The sequence below is a fragment of the Arachis ipaensis genome, chromosome B10, assembly GCF_059453495.1.
Source record: "Arachis ipaensis isolate K30076 ecotype BB chromosome B10, ASM5945349v1, whole genome shotgun sequence".
In the NCBI taxonomy this organism is placed as follows: Eukaryota; Viridiplantae; Streptophyta; class Magnoliopsida; order Fabales; family Fabaceae; genus Arachis; species Arachis ipaensis.
In genome coordinates, this window is record NC_142435.1 from 3,770,447 (window position 1) to 3,787,847 (window position 17,401).

A 17,401-nucleotide genomic window follows, 5' to 3' on the forward strand; every position below is an offset into this window, starting at 1 on the left:
TTGTCCTCTTTGCACACGTGGACACTTAACTGCCACGTGTGCGATTTAACGTGTCAACTCAGCAATTTCTGTTGATGAGTCACGCCGGAAAATAGTCTGGGGACTAATATGTCTGACGGAGAAAAACCATGGGGACTAATTTGTGTATTAATTTTTTTTGGGGACTAAAATGTCCGCTTTTAAAATCCTCAGGGACTGATTTGGGTAATTACTCTTTATTTTCAGTACATTTAAATAAAGAAATTATAAATATGCCTTTTTTGTATTTAAAATTTTATTTTCTAATTTTTTTTAATTTTTATTATCAAAGTTGATTTTGGTGTTAAGCTATTCTTAGTCATTTAAAATAAATTATCTGCATATCCCATTAATATATAGAGTTTTAGATTTATTGTTAGAACATGAACTAGAAAGTCAACAAAAAAAGGTAAGATATATAGGTCAAGGCTGACGTGTACATAACGTGGAAATGAAATGACACATAAACGGATAGGCTTGTGACCTGAAGTTAGAATTGAATCACCTAACCTCACCTCAAAAGTGCGAGTTTTTTTTTATAGCGCATGGGAATATTTGAAAAAAGAGCATGGATGACGTCCATATAACGTGGAAGGAAGATCATGACTCATATCAGTCTACCCAAAAAAGATCATGACTCAAGAGTTGATTAACTAACTGTTCAAGATATTTTTAATTTTGAAGAACATGAACTAATGTAGGTAATAATGTATATTGGAACGGCCAAAGAACGATAATATTGAAAACAAAGGGCTTATCTAAATCATAAATGTGGTGTACTGCTTGAGATAACTTGTATAATTTTTTTTGTTAGAAATCAAGAGAAGTCTGAGAATTATCCAATATATCATTTGAGTATTAGCTTCTGAGTTCTGATGAGTTCATTAGTAACTAAGTAGTTCCATGATCCTGCATGATTAGACAATTTGTATTTTTGCTTTCCCTTGCTACTGTAAATATCAATGGCCTTTGAATTAAAATAATGACTTTATTTCTTTGAAGTTAGAAGCTAGGAGCCAAAATTGTTGCTTCTGACTGTCTTAAGCTGTCAGCAACATGAGCAATCACTCCTACACCAGCATTGTGAAGCCTTTCATTTTTCACCTGAAATTAGAGGAGTATTTCAAGTTAAAAAATATAAAAATAAAGAAAAAAAGAAGAGACATAAACCATTGTATAAAAAATTTGGTAAAATTTCAACCCATCTCTATTATACTTATTATCCTTGTATATTGTAAAATATAACCAACCCAAGTTCACTAAAATTCATGGGAGAGTTAAGTGTAATTTGCCCCCATATTGATGACATTATCATCCCTCAATAGAAGACTTTTGGTGGATGCAGTACATGAATGTTGTAATGAGCAAAGAAAGGCAAGGTTGCTGAGCGGAAGTTGACATCTACTTTCTTCCATCCCAATTGCTGCAATCCCCGGATCATCTCCTCTATTGAAATTTGAAACCACACCAATAGGTTTTAGTGAATAGTGATAATGCAACAGAGTCTCAAGGATGTAAATCACACATCCTTGGTTACTTATTATGATGATGATAATCACCTTCCATGATTTGATGGTATTCCACAGTATTCTCAGTATAGCTTGCATTTTGTGCTGTCTCCTTAGCTTTCATTGCCCGGGGAGTGAATTGGGACCCATCAGAAGGAACTGGGGTGCAGTATTTGACATCAACAACATGCTTGTATCCATCCACAAATTGGCTTGGAGGCTGTCAATAGAACACAATATTAGTACTATACAAATACAGTTATTTATGATATGGCAGGGTAATAATCAACTAAGAGAAAACAGACTCAGCAGTTACGGCTAAACGAACTAAACTTCAAGATATATTATAACTAACTACTCTAACTAATAAATGGCTCAACACTAAATACATTGTGTCCCCTAATAGTATTATCTACAATAGGACAGAGAAAGAAGCAAGAATGATTGAAAAAAAAAGGGGGAAATTATCTTCTTCACCTTACCAAGTTCGGTTTCCCTCCTTATAGAGGACGTGCGCCATCCAACCATATCTATATAAAAGTTATAGGAATTACCAAAAGAAAGAAAGAGCCAATAAGTTTGTTTATGACATATGAAACGAGTTTGATTAAAGAAAATATGCATAGTGGATACGGTCATATGATACATTGGCATAAACAGTGCGAAATCGAAATGTTCCGAGTGCAGATCTACAAAAGCAGTAAAATCTTGTAAGCACTGGATTACTGAAACATATGAATCTATGGCTAGCACATAGGGACTCATTACATACATGAATTTTCCATCTTCACAATCAGAAGCCATCCTCAGAAGAAGAGGTGGTTTGTTGGGATTACCATCTGTAAGGAACAACTGAGTACCAGTCTTACCAACAAATAAAGAAGCTACCGGTGCAGCAATCTTTTCTAAAATGGTGACACCAAATAGAAATGGAAGCTGAAAAATATTCACATTAAACAGTCAAAATTCTAAAGACTGATATATTGAGGAAGAGGTCTTAGCACTATCTCCTATTCTATTTGATCCTTCTCCCACTTTTCCTAGTCTGCTCTCCGTGTTAAAACTACTATGTTAAAATTAATATGTAAGCAGCGAATTATGAGCAAGGAATATAGCAACATTTCTAGATATGGTTCAGATAATATTAAAAACATCTGCACTATAATAATCCTAAACAAACCTGGTTTTTCCCCCTTACACCAAGGTGTGGTGTTGCTAAAGTTATAAAATTAATTGGCTCCAACCCAGCAATCAACCCTCCCTTTGAAAAGTTTGTTCTCTCTGAATTTTCCATCGTACAGTTTTGTGAATCACCAAGTTGGCCACTAGTAGAGGTATCAGGTGAATAAAGTACAGCAACTGCATATCTAGCAAAGAGGCCTCCTAGAGAATGAGCTAGAAAGGATATTCTTTTCAGGCTCTTTGTCTTTTTTACAACTTGCATGACCTGTTGAGGTGTAACATCAAATAATTGATGACACATACAAGCTATCAAAACTAAATTTTGAGGCTAATCATTACGGCAGATAAATGTTTCCATGTATATTTCAATACTCACTTCATCAGCTAATCGCTTTCCAGCTTCATCAATCCCAGAAAATGTCTTGGTGTAAGTATTTGATGAACTTGCTGCAAACATCAGGTTTTAAGGATTCTAGTTAACACTAGCTTCAAATTGAGTTAAGCAAGCAATTCAAAAGAATGATTCACACACCATACAAGACAACTAATGTCATCATATACAGTTTAGGTTATCTTGAATGCACTAATTGAGAGAAAGTAGATTTTCCCATGCATTACCCAATGATATCTCAGTCAGAATAGAGACTACCACAATGAATCAATGTGTTATTCATAAATTCCTCAAAGATTCTCTTCCTAGACCCACTTTTTTGTGCACAATCCCCCACCCCCCAAAAAAAAAAACCGCCACAAGCATGACGCACTCTATCCATCATTTTCAATTCTTTTTTAGTTAATTGTGCGACGCAACAAGACTTTCCTAACAAAGCAGATCCCAGATAACAATTTCTGCTTAAGAAATTAAGATAACAAACATGCATGGTAAGAAACCACAATTATAAGAAGGCATAGTTACCATAAATCAAAAAGTTTTTCCCAAGGTGCCTTGTTAACTCTGCTTCTGTGTACGTCCAGTCACTTGAGCTGTGCGAGGTAAAAGATCAGTAAACTTTGTAAGAGACTAACTGAAAGAAATGATTAATAACAGACAGCCATTTGCTAGAGAGATAGTGCATTGCTTCTGAGAAACTTTTCTTACACAGTTAGCAACAAGGTTCCTCAACTAAGTTTCAGTTTCCACTTCAGGGAGACATGCAAAAGGATTTAAAGGTGGAACAAATCCATTCCTTTTCTCGGAAGCTAAAAGACTAATATATTGATTGTGAATCCTTTTTAGCACAACTAGAAATAACTAGAAAAAAAATTTTTACCGATAAATCTATAATTCTATTTCTATATATCCCCTTCTATTTCTGTAATTCATAAATCAAATACTGGGCAGTTAATGGAACAAAGAAATTTCGTAGCCAAAAGCCCTAAACCCTAAACCCTCCTGCGAGAATTACAACCTTAAATATAAAACAGTCGTCAGTGAAATATTGTTATTACATTGAATTTTGAACTCAACTAATCTGAACACAGAGTAAACTCGAATAAAACTTTACCCTCTTACACATACCTGGACATGATACCGTGAACCAGAACAAGCAGATGCTCAGGACCATTGTTGATATTGGAAGCAGTTATAGCAATAGAGTTTCCTTGAGTAGTAGTACTCATAGCTTGAGCTCCAACACTATGCTTTCTCTGTCCTCTGTTTCTACCTGCTTTAGATTAATCTACTTCCCTTAATCTTATTGATGAATCAAAAGCTTTGGAATTTACAACTAATTCGGTTGACCTTGACCCAGTAATTTAAAAAAATTAATAAAAAATCCATAGATAGTGGTCGCTTGAACTATTTTAATATATATTGAAACAATTGAACCAATCAAGACATAAATTGTGTCCACATACATATCTTTTTAATGTACTAAAAATGCCAAAACAATATTTATTTTGAAATAATAATAATAATAATAATAATAATAATAATAATAATAATTTACCAGAAAGGAAGATGGAAGAGAAATTAGAGGCAGAGTATGAAGAAGAAGAGGAGGAGGAGGAAGAATAAGAAGGCCTTTGTTGGGATCCATTAATGCGATAATGAGAAGCAATTTGTGGTGAGTACACATAACGCGTGTGAATCAATGGAGCTGTTGCCATAAATACATAAGAGTGTATTAAATTGTATACTATGCAATAAGCCAATAACCAGTAAGCAATGCTAAGAAAAATTGAAAGGAGAAGGTTCATATATAAATGAATGAATGTGCTTGCATTCCCCATTTATGCGAAGAACAAAGTACAAACAAGATAAATGTTATATGAGTGAGTCAGAGTCAGCAGTTAACCACAGTAACTAGTAATAATAATAATAAAGACAATAAATAAAGAAAAAGAGAGATACATCGTACACGTAGCTATGGAAAAGAAGACAAAAATGTGGCTAACGATTGTTCTCTCAAATTTGGCTTCTCATTGTGTCTTGTACTTGCCTTAAATATTTGGTGAATATTTATTCCCGTGACAGTCATGATTTTACGTTGAATATACAATATTTTAAAACTAGGCTAAGTTTATGGTTGGTTTATTATATATAAGTAAATACACACATAAAATAGAATAATATTAGGTGTTCAAATTTTTTTATGAACTAAGTCTAATAAAAATTAAGGACTTTGTTAGGTAGATAATAATTTTTGTAAATAATAGATTTTAAAATTGGCTTAATAAAATAAAAACACACTATACCCCAAATTATTCACCTAAATATTAATATTAGGATAACCATCCATACACCTAATAAATTGAACATCCGATATATCCATTGTTCACATTATTTAATATTTTCATTGTCTACTTATACTTTTTCTAAAATTAAATAACAAAATTTGGAGTAATATTATCCATAATTGATTTTTATTAATATTAGATTATCTTAGTTAAATTTAGTTAACAAAAATTTTTAGATGTATAATAATATTATTCATTATTCATAAAGATAATAGTTAAGCAGTTTTTCCATACTCAAATAGGAAAGTTGCGAGTTGAAGTCTTCGTATCTTTGATAAAAAAAAATACAACAGTTAAGCAGTCGCTAAGGAGAAAAAGCATATTATTTGTTTTCGAAATATATAGAATAAGGGCTGCTTCAATTAGTTAAGACAAATAATGGCTGGGTTAGGTACTATATTGAATTACAATCAATGATATTCCGCCAAAATTCACTACCTAATATTACAACTACGTACTGACCTAGCTAGCTCTTGGTCTTGGAGGCTAAACCTCGTTCATTCTATTCCTACCCATGTTACACGCACTGCAATTCATTCGTTTCTTAATTATTTTCTTTTGTATGTTTCGAAAAAAGACAACATTATTAGAGGACACCTGCTTGTGTAAAGCATAATTAAGGTATGCCTTCTCTTCTTGAAACCGAGGGAATAACAGGTTATCATGACCATGATAAACTAAACTTGTTTTTCACTATGATGAAAAGTTGCAGAGACAAGGACAGGAAGAATTTGAGCTTGTTAACCCCTTCATATTGCAGAAGTAGAATATAGTGAATAATAAATTCTTAATTATAGTACTTCCTGCCTTACATAATAAATTCTTTACTTTGACTATGTTCCTTCATGTTCAAGCTACTTAAGAAACACTAGAATGTGTAATACTAAATAGTGATTTGTGCTTTAAGTTAGCACTTGTGATTGTTTAATGTTGAGAAATGGTGTGATCACATGAAACTAATACTTGGCGTTCTAAGGATGAATGGTGTTTTTGATTGGTATATAGGCCGCAGCATTGATTCCACAGACCCCATATGGTAAATTAGTGTTCCTTTTGATCCATATATAGCCATTCAATCCCCAGTTATCGCCCCACGAATTCTTCACAATCCAAAAATCTTGTCCCTCTTTGGAATCATAACCCACAATTAACAGACAGTGATTTGTATAATCAGTTGGCGCACAGTTCTCACCATCATATATTCCCTGGAAATAAGAAAAAAAAGTGATGCCTTAATCAAGTGAGAGAACATAAAATGAGAAGATAAATTAATAGATCTCTCATCTTATAAACTCTGTACTCTTCTTTGTTTTTTTTACGTGAGACTAACTTCATACATTTATCAGACTTGCAACATTAACATGTATGTACGTACGTATATGTATTATATTGAATAAATTAGCTAGAAAAATTAGCATTGGTAAAATAAAATACTTACAGAATGGTAAAATTGAAAGTCATTTGCGTTGAGGCACACACTAACAGGTTGTTTAGCAGTGGCACACAAGAGTCCCTCGTCTGATTGTGGAACGTGTCCATAGCCATCAATGGTTGCAGTATTGTGTACAATCTGTTAAATACAGAAACAGAAAAAGAAAATAAATTAAGCTAAAAAACTTAACAAGGAGAAATAAAATTAATGTAAACAAACTTGACCATGGATGATTGGCAGGTAAGCTTCTCTCCTTCATAAGGATAATTAGCATCTAAGGCAATGCCACCATTGCTCATAACCCAATCGAACGCTTTATCCACATATCCCACGTAACAACCATTGCTTTCAGGATCACAATCCAGAATCTGTTGCTCTGAAAGGTTAATAAGCTCCCCTGTTGCTATAGCGTTTACTCCTTCAATTGCACCTGCCGCTGAGAATGCCCAACAGCTTCCTAGTAACAATAAATTATTCAAAACATATTATATTTGCGCATACTCTGAATTTAATTTTGATAAACTGATGTCTAATTATATTCGTTATTCTGAATAATCATTTATGAAGTTGATAAAAAAAGTAGTTATTTTTTTTTATATAATATTACATTAGATATGTGTATAAAACTATTTTTCTGTATTCGTCTTTTAAATTATTAGTGTTTGGTAGAGAGATAGAGACGGAAAAACTGACAGAGACTAAGAGATGAAACTGTATTTTAATTTGTACAAAGGGTAAAATTGAAATTAATTAATTGAAATGATGGTATTTTAAGTATAAAATGTTATTAAAATTTCAGTCTCTATCTCTAAAAATTTTAGTCCCATGTGTCTCTACTTTTTGGAGACAGAAACAGAAAGTTTAATATACCAGTCTCTAAACCAACAAACATAATATTGAGTCTCAGTCTCTTAGTCTCTGTCTCAGTACTTCAAAACAAACGCTAATTGAAGTAAAAACTTACCACAAGTTCCTTGGCTCTTAACCGGGGTGACAACTCCCTTTTGCCTCCAATCCAAGGATGAAGGAGCTTGACAAGATACCTCATTAATTCCCTTCATGCCATTGTCATCAGTCGCCATTTCAAAGTCGTGCAAGTACATTTCTTTGAACTCAGTTGGGCTCAAATCAGCAAACTTACTCACACCAAGAAGATGGTGATGATGAGAAGGTGATAATGACATTCTCTTTGCATTAGAACCCGTGATGTAGTTCAAATTAGACACAAAAATCTCAAATCTCTTTGTCATCTCATCTAGGTCAATGTAGACTCGTCCATGCTCTTTCTTCCATAGTTGGAATAGTAGCATGGCTTCATCCTTTGAAAGAGCCCTGTCCAGGTTAGGACCCAGTATGGAGTATTGGGTTGGAAAGCTTGTACTAGAAGAAAAAGATATGAATAATGTAGTACATAAGAAGAAGAGGAGAACAAGAATGTTTGAGGCATGGGAAATCATCTTTTATTCAAACTTAATTATATTAATTATAAGCAAATCAAATAAGTAATGTTAGAATGAAGATAGATGTGCATTCCTCGTACATCATTTTAACATATTTATAGTGATGGATTGAGAGTGGTTAGGCCATATGCATGCATTTAGCTTATGAATTTTCACTTGATATAAGGGAAATTTGCAAGTTGCTGAATAAAATGTAGTTATCTACCCTTGAATTTGAAACTTGATCTAATGGATGATGGTGATCTCTATAGGAGCAACTCGAATAGGAAATTTTCTTTAGTAGTCTGTGTTTATGATTTTCTTGTGATAAAAGGTAATTTTACATCGTTATCATTTGTGTTATAAATAATAAATAGAGAAAGGAAAAAAAACTAATATTAGTCAAATTTCATTATTCTCAATTTATTAGCTTTTTTATTGAGTAATATAGCATAGTAATCATACTAATCTCCAAATATTGTGACGAGAATAGATAAGAATGGATGTCTATCTATAGGTGGCTCATTTTTCCTATGTTAAAAGAAACAACTTTTTAGAATAAAGAAAACTCAATGAAATTTGAAAAGCACATTTTGTACGCCTATAAAAGCATGAACTGAGACAAAAAGATTATATACAATCAATAACAATACTTCTCTATCTTTTTTATATCTTCACTGTCAATATATAAAAATTTTTCTCTCTCTTTTATATATACATTACTACATATATTAGTAAATATATATGAATTACTTCTATTACAATGAGATAATAATATTGATGAACTTTAATAGTTGAGTCTTTTATTTATACTTCTTTATTTTATATTTCTTTCCTCTTCCTTATTTATTTATTTTACAACATATTATCAGCACGAGACTCCGATCAAAATTTAGGAAGATTCAGGTAATAAATTTTTATTGTGTCAAAACTCTTTCATCTTAAATTTAATGCTCTTGATATATCTGGAAACAACTACTTATCATAGATATTAGATGCTGAAATTCATCTTGATTCAATGGATCTTGTAAATACCATTAAGGTTGAAAATAATGCATCCCAAAAGAATGAGGCCAAAGCCATGATCTTTCTTTGTTGGCATCTTGACGAAGGATTGAAAAATGAATATCTTACACTAAAAGATCTTGCAGATCTGTGAAAAAACCTTGAAGAAATGTATAATCATCAAAAGGAGATGTATTTAAAGCTGAATTTACAGAATATCATTTTGATGAATCAAAATTTTCAACATTAGGGAGAGAGAATAAGCTTTCTAAAAAGGAACTTAATTAGAATGTATCATCCTTGATGCATTTAGATCTTCGATCAGGAAAATTGGAACTAGAAGTTCAAAAGATTATACATTTGCAAAAAATAGCAAATGAATTGCCTGATGTATTTTCTGATACGAAAATGATTACTAAATCCTATATACCAACTGAAAAAGCTCCAATCCGAATTGATGTCCCAGTCGGACAAATGGCTACCGAAGCAAATTCACATCAGAAGCGTGGTAGGCCTGTCGATTCCAAAGACAAAAATTCTCGAAAAAAAAAGAGGTAAATAATACTCCTGTTGAAAAAGATAAAGACATAGTAAAAACACTTGCAGTTGTCCAAAACTCTGATACAGTTTTGATGCCAGAAGACGTTCAGGTACCTGAAATTTGTGTAAATGACGAGATCTCGATAAATTATGTCTTTATAGGAGAAAAATCGGATCGAAATAAGACAATTGTCGATGAAATATTTGCATATAATGTGACGTTACACATCATGCATGAAAGTAAGGATCTTGAGTCAAAAACAGTCGAAGAATGTCGACAAAGGAATGATTGGCTAAAATGGGAAGAAGCTATGAAGGCTGAGTTAGACTCACTTGCAAAATGTGAAGTCTTTGGACCTGTAGTCTGTACACCAGAAGATGTAAAACCTGTTGGATACATATGGGTATTTGTGAGAAAACAAAATGAGAAAAATGAAATTGGACGCTACAAGGCTCGACTTGTGGCATAAGGTTTTTCACAAAGGTTCGGTATAGATTATGAAGAAACATATTCCCCTGTAGTGGATGCAATAACATTGCGTTATTTGGTCAGTTTATCCGCATACCATAAACTACATGTGCATTTAATGGATGTGGTAACATCCTACTTATACGGATCATTAGATCGTGATATCTATATGAAAGTCCCTAAAAGATTAAAGATATCTAAATCATCCAATAAATATTCACAGAGGTTATACTCAGTCAAATTGCAAAGATCTTTATATGGTATAAAGCAATCTGGACGAATGTGGTATAATCGTCTTACTGAGTATCTGGTCAAAAACGGATTTAAGAATGATGATATCTGCCCATGTGTTTTCATAAAGAAATCTGCATCTGGATTCATTATAATTGTTGTGTATGTTGATGATTTAAATATCATTGGAACCCCTGAAGAGATTCTAACAATTATAAAAGCTCTAAAAAAAGAGTTTGAGATGAAAGATCTTGAAAAGACTAAATTTTGTCTCGACCTGCAGATCGAGCATGCAAAAAATGGTATCTTTATTCATCAAACAACATATACAGAAAAGATGTTGGAGAGATTTTATATGGATAAGTCACATCCATTAAGTATTCCAATGATCGTAAGATCTTTAGATGTGAAAAATGATCAATTCCGTCATAAAAAAGAAAATGAAGATATCCTTGATTTTGAAGTACCATATCTTAATGCCATTGGAGCACTAACGTATCTTGCTAATAATACACTATCTGACATATTTGCGGTGAATTTACTAGTAAGATATAGTTCCTCTCCAACCAGAAGACATTGGAATAGAATCAAACAAATCTTTCGATATTTTCATGAAACGATTGATATGGGATTGTTTTATCCATATGGATCCAAGTCATAACTAGCTGGCTATGCAGATGCATGATACTTGTCTGATCCATACAAATGGAGATCTCAAACAAGATACATGTTCACATATGGTGGTATAGCTATATTATAGATGTTCACGAAATAGACAATTGCAGCAACATCCTCTAATCATGCTGAAATACTAGCGATACATGAAACAAGTCGCGAGTGTTTTTTACTTAGGAGTTTGATCCAATATATCCTGTCATCATGTGGACTGATTGATCATAAGATATAGCTCCAACTATTCTGTTTGAAGATACAGCATGCATTGCTCAATGCTCAACTTAAAGGTGGATATATCAAAGGTGATAGAACAAAGCATATCTTTCTCAAATTCTTCTTCATTCATGATCTTCAAAATCAAGGGACAATTGATATCCAACAGATCTGCTCAAGTGATAATCTATCAGATTTGTTTACAAAGTCACTCCCAAAATCCTCATTTAAAAGATTAGTACATCAGATTTGGATGCGCCAATTTCTAAATATTAAATAATGTCGACAAGAAGGGGAGACTGTACTCTTTTTTTCCTTTTTTTCCCCGTTGGATTTTTCTTGACAAGGTTTTTAATGAGGTAGTTCTCATCACAAAAGATTTTATACTCTTTTTTCCTTCACTAAATTTTTTTTTCCATTGAATTTTTCTTTAGTAAGATTTTAATGAGACATAATCAAAAATGGACATCTAAAGGAGAGTGTTGTGACGAGGATGAATAAGAATAGATGTCTATTTATGGGTGACTCACTTTTCCTATGTTAAAAGAAACAAGTTCTTAGAATGAAGCAAACTTAATGAAGTTTGAAAAGCACATTTTGTACGCCTATAAAAACATGAACTGAGGCAAAAGAATTACATACAATCAATAATAAAACTTCTCTATATTTCTTATATCTTCACTGTCAATATATAAAATATTCTTCTCTTTCTTTTATATATACGTTACTACATATATTAGTAAATATATATGAATTACTTCTACTATAGTGAGATAATAATATTAGTAAATTATAATATTAAAGTCTTCTATTTATACTTCTTTATTTTATATATCTTTTTTATTTTACAACACCAAAAATTTTTTTTAGTCAAACAATTTTATCTTGAAAAATTTTAATCATCAAATCAATATCTAATCTTTTATTTCGTTAGACATGTCAATTCTCGAGTTAAGTTTTAGTTGAAAAAATAGACAAATCAATTTATGTTAGAATTTAATAAAGTCAAATTCTTATATTACTCTCTTCATATATATAGATCAATCATTTTGTTAGAAATAAGAAATTAAATTAGAGGAAGGATTTGTGTGTACTCAAGTTGTCTATTCAAGTTGTCTAAAATGATACAATATAAAAGGGTATTTATAGGGACTAAAAGAATCGTAATAATAAAGACGTAATATTCTATAATAAATATTCAGATATACTAAATAATTCTAATTAATCCTAATTGATCCTAATTATATTCTAACATCCCCCCTCAAACTCAAGTGACATCTTGAGTTTGAAACTTATTTAAAACAACGAAATAAAGAGGAAAAAAAACTGCATAAACTGATAAAATGGGTGCAGACAGAACTGCCAGAAGGAAGCACAGATGGAACTGCCGCTAGTCTGAAGGAAGCGTAGACGGAACTGCCGCTTGTCTGAAGGAAGCGCAGACGGAACTGCCGCTTGTCGGAAGGAAGCGCAGATGGAACCGCCGCTTGTCGGAAGGAAGCACAGACGGAACCGCCGCTTGTCGGAAGGAAGCACAGACGGAATTGCCACTTGTCTGAAGGAAGCGCAGATGGAACTGCCACAAAGAAACGCAGACGGAACTGCCACAAGGAAACATAGACGAAACGCAGATGGAACTGCTACGAGAGAACGCAGATGGAACTGCCACAAGAGAATGCAAACGGAACTGCCACGAGAGAAACACAGACGGAACTGCCGAAAGAGAGCAAAAACTATATGATATCTTCATGAGAATAGGAAAACAGCGGACGACATTGGTGTTTGATCATTATTTGACTCGAAAAGGCACAAGACGGAGAGAATAAGCTAGTCGGTGCGGTGAAAAAGCATCAAAAGAGTGACAAAAGGTAAAGAAAGATGGCATAGAAAAAAAAGTGCAAAAACTACGGTAATTTCACCGCAAGGAAAACAACCTATCATCTTCAAGGAGGATACCATGGCTCTGATACCATGTTAGAAATAAGAAATTAAAGTGGAGGAAGGATTTGTGTGTACTCAAGTTGTCTATTCAAGTTGTCTAAAATGATACAATATAGAAGGGTATTTATAGGGGACTAAAAGAATCGTAATAATGAAGACGTAATATTCTATAATAAATATTCAGATATACTAATTGATTCTAATTGATCTTAATTATATTCTAACACATTTAATGTGAAAACTAATTTTTTTAATAAAATAAAAATTTAAAAATTAATTTAATAATTAAAATTTATTGAAAATTAAAACATCTAACTAACTTTTTTAACGACTAATTTGGGTATTCCTTTATCTTTATCTGCGGCCTCATCGCTTTATGTATGAACCCTATCATTGTTCATTGCAAAAAATTCTTGCATGTAGTCATCATTCTTGTTTTCTTTACTGAGAAATGTTAAAATAATATTCTCCTTCGTTCTATCTCTAAAATATATTTTTTTCTCTCTTATAACTTTTAAAAAACTTCTTCTTTAATCCATTTTAAATTTTTTGTATTATCTAATGTTAACTTTATCCATTTTTAAAGAAAAAATAAATTATTTTTTACAAAAATATATTTTAACAAAAAATTTATTTTTTTGTAATTAAATTTTGCTTATCAAAATACTCTTTAATAAATTATTTTTTTTATTAATTAAATTGTATTTTTATCAAAATATTTTTAAAAAAATTTGATAATTAAATTATTTTTTTAAGATACCCTTCAATAATTTTTTAATTATTAATTTGTGATTTTACCAAAATTTTTGTTAACAATTATTTTTATATTTTACTATAAATTTTTTGATATCAACATATATTATTTTAACATTAAATAAAAAAAATCTTACCACTGTTAATATATATAACAATTAATATATATTGATATCAGAAAATAATCTTACCAAAATTTTTTTGTTTAATGTTAAAATAATATATATTGATATCAGAAAATTAATAGTAAAATATAAAAATAATTATTAACAAAAATTTTGGTAAATTACAATTTAATAATTAAAAATGATTGAAGGGTATCTTAACAAAAATAATTTAATTATTAATTTTTTAAAAAAAATATTTTGATAAAATATAATTTAATCAATAAAAAATAATTTATTAAAGAGTATTTTGGTAAGCAAACTTTAATGACAAAAAATAAAATTTTTGTTAAAAGGTATTTTTATAAAAAAATAATTTATTTTTTCTTGAAAAATGGATAAATTTAACATTAGTTAACACAAAATTTAAAATGGATTAAAGAGGAAATTTTTTAAAAGTTATAAGGGAGAGAAATGTACATTTTATAAATAGAGGGGAGGGGGAGTATCATTTTCTCCCTTTTTTTTTATCAAAAAAATAGGAAGACTCGAACCCGTGACGACCTCTAAATTAGTATGGAGAGACTATGTCATTTGAGTTATAACTCGTTGGCTAGTAATCATTATTGTTGGTATCATATAAAAATATAAATATATGGGGTTAAGTACGATTTTGGTCCTTAAAGTATAAGTCGAAAATTTTTTTTGTCCTCAATATTTTTTTACATATAAAATTGTCTTTAAGGTTTAAAACTAAATTTTAAAATTGTCATTTTTACTTAAAATATTAAAATTTTAGACCAAGTTACTCATAATAAAAAAATTTATAAAAAAAAAGAAAAAGAAACAGAGTATTTCTACTCCTGCAAGAGGGGAAGGAAAGAAGAAGAAGGGAAAATGGAAGAAGAAAAAGTTGCCCACTATCTGCCTCTGTTTCCGCTTCTATGGCCACCTCTGTACAGTTTTTGTCCCTAAGATAAGAACGATTTTAAAATCAAGTTAAATCTTAGGGACGATTTTGTATGAAAAAAAGGTTCAAGACGAAAAAAATTTTTGACGTATACCTTAGGGACTAAAATTGTAGTTAACCCTAAATATATGGTATCGATTGAGAGAACTTGCATTGCGTGACATAACCGAACTACAATGCCTTGGCATTAATGTGGCTTTACATGCATGCTTGTTCTGATGTTTAATAATGAATAATCGTTATGAGGAGAACATGAACTTAAAATTAAATAATTTTCATGTGATAGCTAAGCTCAATAGTCCATACACCCACAGGAAGATAGCCCGGTTTTTTCGGAAATCCATCTAGTAGAGACAATTTTGAATTTTAGAACATGCTCAATCATGAACATGCATGGACTGAAACTCAGCAAATTGATGTGTAAGTGCAATTGTTCTTTATTTACATTTTATTCGTAATCAATAAAAACATATAGAAAATTATAAACAAGGTAATCATACTTGCAATTATTATTATTATCTTCAAGTATGGTTACTACGCACGTACGTATATATACCTTTTTCTTTTCTTTATTAATTATGTCGAAGGTGAAGTGAATATTCATATCTTTTTTTTCTTTCCAAGTATTAACAACAAATTGAAGCAAACATGGTAGCAGTTTCACAAAGCACATAACAAGTCGATATTATTTAGAGGCTTTTCAATAAAAACAATCCCAGCATGAATGATAATGATAAGGGGGAGCTTGTGAAGTCCCCTCCTCCAATAATCATTTGTTTTAATTAATTCATTATTTTATATATAAATATAATGGTCTTCTATGAATTAAAAAAAATGCTAATGTTAGATGGACAAAGCTGACGTTACTGGGTGAAGTTGTTAAGCAAGTGAAGGAATTGAAGAAGAATGCAGAGGAAGCAAGCAAAGGGTTCCTGATCCCAATGGATTCCAATGAAGTGAAAGTTGAAGCAACTGAAGAAGGAGATGGATCATCAATGTCTTACAGGGCAACCGTGTGCTGCGAATACCCGCCTGATCTGCTATCTGATCTAAGACAAACATTTGATGGCCTCCAACTTCAATTGGTGAGTGCACAAGTATCCACTCTGGGAGACAGAGTGAAGAATGAAGTTGTGTATACTTGTTACTGCAAAGGGGATATGATGAGTAGTGTTGAGGCATGCCAAGTTCTTGCAAGGAATCTTCATCAGTCACTGTCTTCTCTACTCACCTCACATCCAATCCACAATAGAAGACTACGCTGTCTTCAAACATCTGCTGTCTCATGCTACAATTAATAATATTTTTCATCTTCATTCACAACATATGCTTTGTTAGGAGTTGTTTCATAAGTGTCTTCTGGTTATAAATAAATGGGTTATGGATAAAGTATATTTTGGACAATTACGTTTACGATTTTTTTAAAAAAAAAATTCTAATATTTAATTTTGTTCATAACGTTTTTTGTTTGTATTAAGACTATTTTCAGAGGTTTTTAATTTTATTTCTAATATTTTAGATTAAATTAATACGGGGGAGTAATTTTAACATAAATTAAAAATATTAAAAATAAAATTGAATAAAATTAAATATTAAAAATATTTTTAAAAAAATTATGAATATTTTATTCTAAATAAATATAATTCTCTATTCATATAAAAGTATTTTTATGTAAAAATAATAATTAAAAATTATTAAATAATTAGCATATTTAATTAAACTATTCATCATAATAAAGGTCTAACATTTAACTATTATTTTCATATAAAACCAGAACTAAATGAGTTTATTAGTTGTGGGGTTAATTACTCTGTCACTTCATATGTATCATGCCCTTGAAATGTTCAATATTCATGCTATTGAATTTGAAGCTAACTTGGCTTATGCTTTTTTTATATTTACATTTTTAAAATAGATTATTTTGTTCTTTGTATTGAAAACGAAGATAATATTTAAAAATTTAAAATGATGAGTACATGAATTAATAACGAAATTTCATTATCAATAAAGGATAAAAACAATGAAAAGTGCCACATGCCAATGAGTTATAGTTCAAATGACATATTCTTCTCATACTCATATAAAAAGTTGTGAATTCGAGTTCCCTATCTTTAAGAAAAAAAAAAAAAAAAAAAAAAGAAAAGTGCCACATAATGGATTTTATTTATTCTTTAAAGTCTGC

The 17,401-nt window shown here is 31.0% G+C and overlaps 3 protein-coding genes across 4 annotated transcripts; 1 reads left to right on the plus strand and 2 right to left on the minus strand.

Moving 5' to 3' along the window:
- Positions 1-847: 847 nt before the first annotated feature.
- Positions 848-5,011, minus strand: LOC107623516 (uncharacterized). 2 transcript variants are annotated; one of them, XM_088503399.1, is made up of 11 exons: positions 4,658-5,011; positions 4,228-4,372; positions 3,625-3,692; positions 3,085-3,155; positions 2,707-2,973; positions 2,299-2,462; positions 2,160-2,215; positions 2,004-2,056; positions 1,578-1,746; positions 1,367-1,464; positions 848-1,122 (listed from the first exon to the last, which is right to left on the minus strand). In XM_088503399.1, the coding sequence occupies exons 1-11, from the start codon at positions 4,938-4,940 to the stop codon at positions 1,021-1,023; spliced, it is 1,476 nt and encodes a 491-aa protein (XP_088359525.1). In that variant the 5' UTR covers positions 4,941-5,011; the 3' UTR covers positions 848-1,020. The 2 variants fall into 2 exon arrangements, with proteins under 2 accessions (XP_088359525.1, XP_088359524.1); XM_088503398.1 differs by having other exon boundaries at positions 4,228-4,375; positions 4,658-4,957.
- A 1,407-nt stretch (positions 5,012-6,418) lies between these two features.
- On the minus strand, positions 6,419-8,336 carry LOC107619955 (P34 probable thiol protease). The gene is made up of 4 exons (XM_016322180.3): positions 7,844-8,336; positions 7,104-7,336; positions 6,886-7,017; positions 6,419-6,652 (listed from the first exon to the last, which is right to left on the minus strand). Exons 1-4 carry the CDS (start codon positions 8,334-8,336, stop codon positions 6,419-6,421), a joined length of 1,092 nt encoding a protein of 363 aa, XP_016177666.1.
- A 7,256-nt stretch (positions 8,337-15,592) lies between these two features.
- On the plus strand, positions 15,593-16,517 carry LOC107619956 (transcription factor bHLH30-like). The gene is made up of 2 exons (XM_088487837.1): positions 15,593-15,639; positions 16,067-16,517. The coding sequence occupies exons 1-2, from the start codon at positions 15,593-15,595 to the stop codon at positions 16,515-16,517; spliced, it is 498 nt and encodes a 165-aa protein (XP_088343963.1).
- The last annotated feature ends 884 nt before the right edge of the window (positions 16,518-17,401 follow it).